The 11,859-nt window shown below is 37.0% G+C and overlaps 1 protein-coding gene across 1 annotated transcript; it reads left to right on the forward strand.

The window, feature by feature from the left end:
* Positions 1–6,320: 6,320 nt before the first annotated feature.
* LOC127430806 (purpurin-like) lies at positions 6,321–8,366 on the forward strand. Its single transcript, XM_051680885.1, has 6 exons — positions 6,321–6,415; positions 6,630–6,747; positions 6,869–7,005; positions 7,245–7,357; positions 7,508–7,720; positions 8,176–8,366. The coding sequence occupies exons 2-6, from the start codon at positions 6,631–6,633 to the stop codon at positions 8,184–8,186; spliced, it is 591 nt and encodes a 196-aa protein (XP_051536845.1). The 5' UTR covers positions 6,321–6,415; position 6,630; the 3' UTR covers positions 8,187–8,366.
* Positions 8,367–11,859: the final 3,493 nt, after the last annotated feature.

Consider the following 11,859-nt stretch of genomic DNA (forward strand, 5'->3'; position numbering starts at 1 on the left):
CATGTGAGGTCCCAATTCACCTTGGTCACATTTGAAATCTGCTCAACATGCAACCTTAGACACAGTTACAATAAATGAAACAAAAGAGTTAGGCTACACCTTACCATACTTTAAACACATTTTATCATCGTTACATTGGCTACCTGTTAAATTTCATATTAATTTTAAAATTTTGTTAACTACGTACAAAGCTATTTTATTTATTTATTTATTTTATCCCCTTTTCTCCCAATTTGGAATACCCAATTCCCACTTCTTAGTAGATCCTCATGGTGGCGTGGATACTCACCTCAGTCTGGGTGGGAGGACAAGTCTCAGTTGCCTCTGCTTCTGAGACCGTCAATCCGTGCATTTTATCACGTGGCTTGCTGTGCATGATACCGCAGAGACTCACAGCACGGGAGGCTCATGCTACTCTCCGCGATCCACGCACAACTTACCATACGCCCCATTGAGAGTGAGAACCCCTAATCATGACCACAAGGAGGTTACCCCATGTGACTCTAACCTCCCTAGCAGCCGGGCCAATTTGGTTGCTTAGGAGACCTGGCTGGAGTCACTCAGCACACCCTGGATTTGAACTCGCGACTCCAGGGGTGGTAGTCAGCGTCAATACTCACTGAGCTACCCAGGCCCCCACATACAAAGCTTTACTTAGCTCTGCAGTACTTAAGTGACCTTCTCCCATGCTATATTCTATCATGTTCATTACGATCACAAAATTCTGGCTATTAATAGTTCCTAGAATATCAATATCCACAAAAAATTAGGTAGATCATTTTCCTATTTGGATTCTAAACTATGGAACAGTCAACCTAACACTGTTCGGGATGCAGACACACTCACTCAGTTTAAGTCTAGACTAAAGACTCATCTATTTAGCCAGGCATACACCTAATTTATCCATCAACTCACAATAAGGCGGCTTTAGTTAGGTCTGCCGGAACCAGAAACATTTATCAGAAACATTTGTCATGCTCTATAACTCTGCAAAAAATTTAATGGCATCTACACTAATATTATTCTATTTGTTTCCCTGTCTCATCTTCGGGATTCATATCGCGAGGTTACCAGAGCCGGCCAGATCCACCTCCGTTCCTGCTTGGTGTCTCTGAGTGATGACGACTAAATGCAGATTAGTGCAGTTCTGCAGTTAATCCAGGATGGACTTCAAAGACATTAGTCATTAATCTTACAGTTCATAAAAAATCTTTGTATAAACACTGTCCCTTAACACTTACTTAGTTTACTAATTTTAAACGATGACTTGCACTGCACATAAATAACTAATATTGGCATTATATTCATGCTGGTTAACCAGAGGGGAACTGGCCCCCACAGTGAGCCTAGTTTCTCCCTAGGTTATTTTTCTCCAACAACCAACATCTTATGGAGTTTTGTGTTCCTTTCCACCTTCAGCTTGCTCACTGGGGTTCTAAATACAATTATTATTTAATTATTTAATTATTTATTTTTATAGACAATTTACAATCATATTTAATCAAACTACACAATGATGGCTCTAAGACTTTACAGATATTACAGTTTCATTTTCTGTTAATGCATGATTTTCTGTAAAGCTGCTTAGAAACGATGTGTGTTGTGAAAACTGCTATACAAATAAAAATGACTTGACTTGACATTACAATATACAATCTAGAAACTGTGGAGATGTGCAATATTTTAGAGTTTTTGAAGATGATCATCTTGATAGACATATTGGTCAACCAATTGGACCACCAACAAATTTTACCCACAAGACGAAACAATACTCCATTGCAACATAAATCTGTGTCTTTCTCATAACTGGAGCATGAAAGCAACTGATGCATTTAAAAAAAAAAAAAGACATTAACTTGCCTAGTTTGCCTAGTTTGACAGCCAAAGTGGCAAAGGGAACTTGTGCTTGGTCAGCACTTGTGTGTAGTAAGCCTACAGTAACAAGTGCCTTTGTTTGAATAGTTTAGGTTGGCAATGAGCAAGCCCGAACACATGGGGGATTAGCCTCAGGGTTTATGAGGTGAGGTGCATGTAAACCACAAACAAAACAAGAGGGTTATGGATACATTTCTCCATGATTTAGTAGGGAGTGAGGATATCCCTTGAGAAATGGAATTCAGATTTATAAGAAAGGAAATTTGGGTTAGGGACATTAATTTGCAGAACAAAAACCAGTAATTTGCCAGGAAATTAATGTATTTTGACACCAAATTTGTGAAGAGAGGTTTAAACAAGAAGCAATTGTTGAACAGTAATTTCTAAATATTTCAAACAATATAAAATAAATTCTAGGCATAACCTGTTACAGTTCTCATACTGGTTATTAGTACTTTTTGTTAAAAGGTGCACACTTTTTTATGCATGTCTTCTTAGACTTACACTGACACTTAAAGGCTTGGATGCAGCATCATTCCAACCGCAGAAATTCAGCTAACCTTGTCTCACAGAATGAACGTTACTATAACTACATTATTGCAAATTTACTTTTAAGTGCCAAATTCTATGTTTCGCTGCAGTTTCCAGGTGAAATTAACACTAGAGGTGCTACAACAACTGTACGTTTTATTCACTTTCACACAAATCACGATTGCAATGGCTGATTATGACTTTATAAACATATTTTTCGCACTATTACTCACACATTGCTATGTTATGATATCGAAACACTTTTACAATAATCCATATTTTTCATGGTAGCTCACCTGATATAGTGTTGGACATTGGACTATGAGATTCACGGTTCAAGACCAGCCAGACACGCAAGCTGACACGTGAGACGAAAATGACAGAAACGACACAAAATAAAATGTGCTTTTCATTTCTTTTTTTTTTTCTTTTTTTTTTTCTTGTTTGATTTAAGACACTGTTGGTTACATTTAGGGTAAGTGTGTCGAGGAGGAGGGCGTGGCCAGGCCGTGAGGGTGCACAGCTGGCGCTGAATCAGATGATCAGCAGGAGAGCGAGATAAAGGGGGGCCGGAGACTCCAGTTCGAGAGAGAGAGACACGCACGTGGCCGCGCTGCATGTGTCTATGTTTGTTTTATGTTGTTTTAAGTTGAGTTTTACATTAAACTTTATGATGACTGTTCAGCCGGTTCCTGCCTCCTCCTTGCCCGTCCTTTACCTGTTACAGTAAGGATGTCTGTTTTGTGACTACCACTCATTTAGTTTTAGAACACTATTGGTTAGGTTTAGGTTAAGGTTTTAAGTTAGGGAGGTGCGTTTTACTAATTTAAACCTCCATCTTATATTCACCTTAAAAACCTTGTCTGATTACGACAACATGCCACTCGCCTTTGGAGCCCCCCGCTGGACATATCACTGGGAAACTGCAGCAAAACGTGTATTAAGGCACATAATTTCGATTTACAAAAATGGTGCCACGGTCACGTAATGTTCATGAGATCAGACTGTTCATTATTCACTTTTCAGAGTCAGCAGTGATTCATTTAATCCATGAGTGAAAGTGTCCAATAACAGGGCGGTTACTGAAATTTAGCGAGAAATATTAAGCTGGTCATGTGATCGTAACACGGCAGCCCCCTTGAGGAGACCCTCTCCATGTAGATTTAAACAGAATTTATAAGGTTATTGATATGACTGGAGTCTTCATCTAATGGTCATGGTCATGGTTTTATAAATATGTTTCAAAATTGCTATTCATTTCTTAAGTAGTACAACTTTTTTTAATGAGGAAAATATTAATGAGTGGTCCTTTAATTTTAAAGGGCTAGTTCACCCAAACATTTAATGTATGTCACCATTTACTCACCCTCTTGTTGTTCCAAACCCATCCAGTATGTCTTTCTATTGTGAAACAGAAAATGAGATGAATGTTAGCCCCAGTCACTATTCACTTTCATTGTGTGGATGGGTAAAGAACCTCCATCCTCTAATTTGTTGTCATTACTTGCAAAGGAAAATATGTTCCATTGAATTAGGAACCATATGCTGTAAAACAGTTATTTCAAGTAGCCCAAAAATGCCTTAATGTGGAAACATCTTAATTAACTGGTTTTATTCAAGTCAGAAATATTAATTAAATGGATTAAATCAACCTGACTAGGTCACACCCACAAAGTCATTTTTAATGGTCAAGTAAGGTAGAAATAGCTCCTTTGAAATATACAATGTTACTTTTTACATTGTAACATCAAATGCCATCTACAAACTTCTTTATCATCATTTGTTTACATTCATATACTGTATATAGCTGAAAGCTTGAGAAGCTGTGGCCAAAAAAAGACATAACGGTCTATAAAAAGGACTTAACTAATCTACCTAACCTACAAATAGATAATAACGCTGTGTTTCTGTTCTGTGCCAGGAGAGGTTAACCAGGTCAGCTGTATGTTGTAGTTTTAAGCTATATACTGTATCATCTTTAGAAACAGCTAAACACTGAACTAGCATGTGAATGAAAATAGATGAATGACACCCCCACTATGTAATTACCCGTGAAGCTTAAGCCTGAACCTACCGAAAATATACATTATGCAATGGGAACATTTACTTCTCCAGCATACTGGCCACTGTATGGACGCATGTGATGTCTGAATCACCCCAACTGAGACCAAAGTTCCTTTAGGACACAGTTGTGCCTGAGCCAATAGTTCTCAGTGCTGTAGCCTGTCATACCTGTGGCCCCACAATCCTAATACTGTTAATTCAGCAATTGTTGGCCACTCAGTCTGAAATTATATGTGTTGGAACAGGAAGTAGTCACAAGAACAGCCCAGCAAAAGGCTTCTGAAGATGTTCTAGAACAATTTACTTCTAAATAAATATTAGTTATATTTACAAAGATCATATTGTACAGGAGGAATAAAAAGAGGAATAAAAAACAACAAATTAAACTTTTGTGTGTGTGTTTTTAAATGTGTCATTTGTTGTTGTTTTTCATTCCTCTAGATTGAACAATATAATCTCTGTACACATGATTCATTTCTATTTAGACATAAATTGCTTAAGAACATCCTCAGCAGCTATCAACAGCCAATAACATACAACTGTTAAACTTGTCAATTGATTACTACTTTAAAAAAGTGAACACTTTAAAGCTTTTAAACAATAAAGGTTTTATGATCTCATGAGGGAGACTAGGTAGAGCACCATAATGAAGAAATATGGAACAGAATATCTGATAAATAAAATGTGTTTACAGTATATTGCTGTGGTGTAATTACATCATGCCAGGATAGCTGAGGGTAAAGAAAGATTATATATTTAATTACTATACCTGGTTTTTATAACAAAATGATGCAGTTACTATACAGTAAACAATCCTCTAAAAACTTGCTATATGTGAGACTGATGTGACCACAGCATATAAATCTACTACTAAGTGCCATATACATTATTGCATAATGGATTCTCATGATGAGGAAAGCTGCTTCGTAATCATGTCCATCTCATCAAACAAGCGCTAAGCCACTAGGAGCCTACTGTAATCAAAATAATACTGGAAAATGCACCATCACCACCCAAATCAACAATCACAGTCCTTCCACCAAAACAATGGAGTACACGTGCTAGGTCTTTTTTCTGATTAGTAGACAATAAGTATATTCTGCATTAGCTTAAACTTGTTCTATACTGGAAACCTAACAAGTTCACAGGAGTGATTTTAGAACAAGAAAACTTCAATAATAACAACTTAATTGACCAATTTAATTTAGCCTTCTTGTTTATCTTGCACTGTTTCTCTCATTATTAGTTGAAATTTTAACAAGGATGTAGACTTAAACTTGAAAGTGCAAAATGTTATATTAGCCTATATTGCAACAATATACTTGTTAAGAATTTTCCAAACTTAGTTTACATTCTAGCTTCACTTCATAATTTGTGATGGGATGATATAGACCAGTAACTCTTTAATTTGCCAAGGGATATAAGAGTTTAACATGAGTTTAGCTCATTGTAATCTGTGAAGGAAAACATCCCATAAAACAGTTTTCACTGTTTTTATTCACTAAAATGATCAAAAATTACTTTTACTTCATAGATTTAACCCCCTTTACATATATATATATATATATATATATATATATATATATATATATATATATATATATATATATATTATGTGAGCTTCACTTAACACTGTTCCTGTAGAGGTTTTCTTTTTGTGTAGTTAAACAAAGTCTTACTATATTCCACTTTGTTATATAAAGCATTAATTGTTTATATGGCAAGCATGAGAGGATTCAACTGAGAAGCCAGATTACAGTGAGGATTTCTACAACCGGATTAACCGTCGATTTAAGAACCTTAATTAGTCACAAGAAGTGAAAATAACCAATAAGCCTGCCTGTAGAGTTGGTATAAAAGGGCTCTTGCAAAGTGTAGACAACACAGCCTAGCCTCATAAAGACAGCATCAATTCGTTCACTCCAAACAACATCAAAACAAACAGGTAAGTCCATGCTTTTGTATATGTCCTTTTGGCCATGTGGTTAACTAAACTGCAGTCCAGTGCACCAGTAACTGTAATTGTTAACAAGAGAAATACTTGAAGGAGAATTTCTCATGAAAAGATCCTGACTGTTAGAGCAAGCTAATGTCTTGATTAGAATGTTTGCACAGTTAACAGAGGTTGTTTAAGTGACTGCTTCACCTGTGTTGCACAGAATGGAATATTACAAGTTTGCCCTGCTGGTGTTTTTCCTGTCCTATGTTGAGCGTTCTTGGTCTGCATCCTGCGTGGTGGACAGTTTTACAGTCAAGGAGAACTTTGACCCAAAGCGAGTATGTATGCCGTCTGAATGAGCTCAGACGGGACATAAGTTTGCTTATTATTTTATATAATACTTAAAATGTTAATGTAAGACAAAAAGGTTGATTTGACCTGGTGAACTGTATCTTGTAGTATGCAGGCAAATGGTATGCTCAGCAGAAGAAAGACCCAGAGGGACTCTTCCTTCAGGACAACATTTCTGCTGAATACACCATTGATGATGACGGCACCATGACTGCCTCTTCCAAGGGCCGCGTAACTCTTTTTGGGTTAGTGAATTAATGATGAATCTGTATGGTAAAATTCCTAAGGGTCCAATTTCATAATTTAATTTAGAAACCAAGTTTGAATATAAGATAGTTGTGACATCACATGCTAATGCTAATATTAATATTATAATTTTCATTTTAATTACATAAGTCTCCAATTCCATCACATTTGATCTAGAATCCAAATTAAAATGGTGATGACATCACATGCTAATGCTAATCCTGCTACCTGTCCACAGATTCTGGGTTGTGTGTGCTGACATGGCTGCCCAGTATAGCGTGCCTGACCCTGCCACTCCTAGCAAAATGTTCATGAACTACCAGGGCCTGGCTAGTTACCTGTCTAGTGGAGGTAAGAAAACGCTCACATTAAAACATCCTATACCCATTACAACAAACAACTGATGCACATATGCTCCAGTGGTTCAACATCAGAAAATAAGCAAGCTGTCTTGCTTTCACAAGTGTTTGACTTACTTTGGCTGGTTTATTCTTTATATAGGTGACAACTATTGGGTCATCGACACAGACTATGACAACTATGCCATCACCTATGCTTGCCGCACCCTGAAGGACGATGGCACATGCGATGACGGCTATGCCCTGATTTTCTCACGAAACCCCCGTGGCCTGCCCCCCACAATTCAGCGCCTTGTTCGGCAAAAACAGGAAGAGATCTGCATGGCTGGTCAGTTCCAGCCCGTGCTGCAGTCCGGTATGTCCACTTGACAGCAGTCAAACAGGCATAGAGTAGAATTTGTGTGCAAAAAAAATTAAAAGGATAAAAGCTGAAAAAAGAAAAATCCGTCATTTATCCACCCTCATGTTGTTTCAAACCTGTAGAATTACATAATTTTGTGAAACACAAATAGAGATGTTAGGCAGAATGTCAGCCTCTGTTACCATTCACTTTCAATGTATCTTTTTCCATACAATGAAAGTGAATGGTGACTGAGACTAAAAATTCTGCCTGAACACCTTGTAAGTTCCACGGAAGAAAGAAAGTCATATTGGATTTGAACAATATGAGGGTGAGTAAATGATGACACAATTTTCATTTTTGGGTGAACTATGCAGATACAGCCTAAATGTGAATTATTTTTGAAGTAAGAGAAAAATATGATCCTGTCATGTCGGCTGTCCTGATTTTTTCCATCTCTTATTTTGCAGGGGCTTGCTAAGCTCTTGGAACAAACTAAGAGGGATTCAGTTAGCATGCTGGCATGAGAAGAGTCATCCTTGGCCGTCCAGTGTTATAGATATGCAAGAAGAAATCATCATGCATCAGGGAGAGTCCATTTGAAGCATCTTAACTCAAGGGAATGTTGTGTTGTTTCTGTGACAATAAATATTTTTTAAATAAAACTAAACTCATTTGGAATTATTTAGGGAAGGAAATAGGGCAGGGGGGATGGTTATGCATTTTTATCACATTTAAAAAATATATTACAAAGGATATACACTTCGGAATGCATCTTTTGTAAGCAATGTTTTATTATATTTCTTTTGGTATGACTATGGGAAAAATGTCTGTAGAAGGTTAAAGTTTATGAGGCCTCTTGAGATCTAATTGGGTTCAAATGGGAGAGGTGTTGTGTTTCTAAAAGAAGACGGTCATCCACTTAGTTGTCAACACCAAGGCTTTACAGACGATAATTCCTGTAAACTGACAGTAGACAACTCTTGAAAACAAATGGGAAAACTCCAGCTCATTCTCTCAGAGAAGTGAGGAAGCCCATTCAAACTGACAAACGTTTATGCAGAAAATGAATTACCCACTATAGAGGGGAATTGAGTAAATCTGGGACATTGAATAATGTGGGACACCCAGGTTCTGGTGTTTACATTTCTTGCTCCATCACAATAAAGTCTCATTATCATATTCTAGCTAGGTTGTCATGTGATTGGTACATGCTGAAATCATTTGTGGGTCTGAAGTGTTGGGGTGACAATCATCACAGATATTATTTGAGGCATAAAAATCTGTATTTAAATGTTTTGCAAGTTTGAGAATATTTTATGTAGATGTTTAAAGATTGAAAACAACAAAAAACAATAGTCAAGAGTCAAATATGCCTGAGGCCTCCTTAAAGAAGCATCTCCATCCAACATTCTGAAAATATGCCCTACTATAAGAGACCCTAATTTGAGGATTTCCATTGTGATATGAATTTAATAAGTAGATCTTTCAAACTTGAGTTTCAGTGATAATTTCAGGCATGTGTTTTGCAGACCAATCACACTGTTAATATACATGTTGCCATTGCAATAACATTTTAGGATTCAAAGAAAAAAAACCTAAGTAGGTATGAGCTTATCTTGTTTATGGTTATCCATGGTCATCTGAGGCCTAGCCAATGGCAAAGACTCCATCTCCCCAATCTACAATGAAGCCTTTGACAGATTTACCTACAGTACAACAGGTTATTACCTTCTGTGTACTGTTCTTGTTATGACTGCCAGTAAGTATTTTCAGGCCAGCTGGTGTCTCCTGTAGACAGAACAGATTGTCTGTACTGAGCTGAGTCTTTTCTGGAGAGAGTCAGGGTTAATGACATGCATGTAAGGGGCTTTTAAAGCTTGGTCAAACTTGCATGATAATGTAGGTAAACATGATGTAGAAAATTCCAGACTGGATGTCTGGCACAGCTTCCTTAAGATGTATTACTTAAATCCAAAAATGAAAATTCTCTCATGATTTACTCCCCCTCATACCATCCCAGATGTGTATAACTTTCTTTCTTCTGCAGAACACAAACAAAGATTTTCAGAAGAATATCTCAGCTCTGCTGGCCTATTCAGTGCAAGTGAATGATGGCCAGAACTCTGCAGGTTCAAAAGCATATAACGACAGCATAAAAGTAATCCTTACAACTCCAGTGGTTTAATCCATGTCTTCTGAAGCGATATTATAGGTGTGGCTAAAGAACAGATCAATATTTAAGTCCTGTTTTTACTATAAATCTCCACTTTCACCTTCACATTCCTCTTCTTTTGTACTCTGCTGGTCGTGGCTGGTCAAAGGTGGAGATTTATAGGAAAACAGGACTTAAATATTGATCTGTTTCTTACTCATACCTATCATATCACTTCTTAAGGCATGGATTTAACCACTGGAGTTGTATGTATTACTTTTATGCTACCTTTCTGTGCTATTTGGACCTTCAGAGTTCTGGCCACCATTTACTTGCATTGTATGGACCAACATATGGACATATGGATCTTTCCCAGGTTACAGTGTTGCTGTTTGGTGCTGCTAGTAGCACAGAAATTACATTACCTTCAAGCATTCTACGTGCAAGTACATGCTGCAATGATTAAACAGTAATACAAACGGAGATGCTATCATGCTATTTCTGTAATGTCCTGCAATAGGGAAGCTGAATCAAGCTGAATGGTGCTATGACATTGTATGGTTCTCCATGAAGACAGATTCTTTAGTTATAAATAATAACAAAGTACTTTTCGTTAATGCCAACCAAAAAGAAGCAATTCAATGGCAAACCCTAGTAAATTTGCTATCTCTGGGAACCATTTACAGAACTGCAGCCATGAAAATTCACTGAAGTGCATTGCAACATCAGACATTTTTAGAACACTGTGATAAAAGCAATGAGTAACCATAGTTACAGTACTGCCAAACCATTCATGAACATTAACAAGATGGCAGAATGTCAGCAAATATAATGAACATACTGACCTGGGTTTAAAAGATAATTAACTTGGGTTCATGCTCTATTTGCTGTTGAAAAACATATCTTTGAAAGGTCATATGAATCTTGTACAGCAAAAAAAGGCACTAAATGAACAAATCAGTCAGGCAAACACAGAATATAATTTTAGCATATATATGTAATCCGGTAGGGTGATATGGACAAAATGGGACACTTTTGGAAATGTTACTTGTCCTTGCATTTTTAATTATGATTCAAATGCCATATGACCTGAGCTTCAGAAATCTTAGGATGTCTCCAACCTTAGTCAAATGCAAAAATGATTAAATACTAAGTACTCGGGAGAACCTTGAGAAATCCCCGATTTTCTCAGGCAATTCTGGTAAAGTAGGACCCTTGTATTGTCAAAGTGGGAAACTTAGTAATTAATAAACTCATGACTCATCTTTAACTTTACCAGTATCACCAATTGCCACTTTGACATTATGCCTGGTAAAGTGGGACACAGGAAAAATGACTCTATAGAAATTATCAACAAATTATTTGGAATTACATTTTCTGATAACCCTTTACATCATGAATCATTATATCTAACATTTACAGTTAATAAAGGTATTGTACGTGGGACTTCCACCAGACTAGCTGTTGTTGATTGGCTGTCATGTGAAAAAACACAATGACTGACAAACAGAAAGTCTTCTGACTGGCTAAACTAAAAATCTGATCGTGGCCCACAGACATCTTTCCCCCCGCTGTTTAACAAGCTGTTACAGAGACAGGTGTGATATTTCATGGCACCTTTTTCAGGTAAAATCACTTACAGCAACTTTAAGTGAAATTTTACTCTTTTATACCCTTAACAAGATTTACCTCAAATTTCTATCAGTTTCTTTACAATTGCTTTTCCCATCGGTAGTCGTGAAAGGAGCTCTGCCATGCATGCTAAAGTTAACTCATCAACTTAAAAGCTCAAGGAGTTTATTGATGACTTCCCAAAAATTAGTTTAGTAATGAATTTTAACTGTTGCCTCAGCTTAACTGTCCCACTTTACCCTTTGTTCCTCTTTCCCCATATTCACCTTACATCTATGACAAGAAGACATTCCCAGGAAGAGTTTGCAATGAGTAACTTGGTTGGTTTAAACTGAGCTTATTTAAACATTTCCATGTAAACTTGTTA

Source organism: Myxocyprinus asiaticus, chromosome 40 (genome assembly GCF_019703515.2).
Source record: "Myxocyprinus asiaticus isolate MX2 ecotype Aquarium Trade chromosome 40, UBuf_Myxa_2, whole genome shotgun sequence".
NCBI lineage: Eukaryota > Metazoa > Chordata > Actinopteri > Cypriniformes > Catostomidae > Myxocyprinus > Myxocyprinus asiaticus.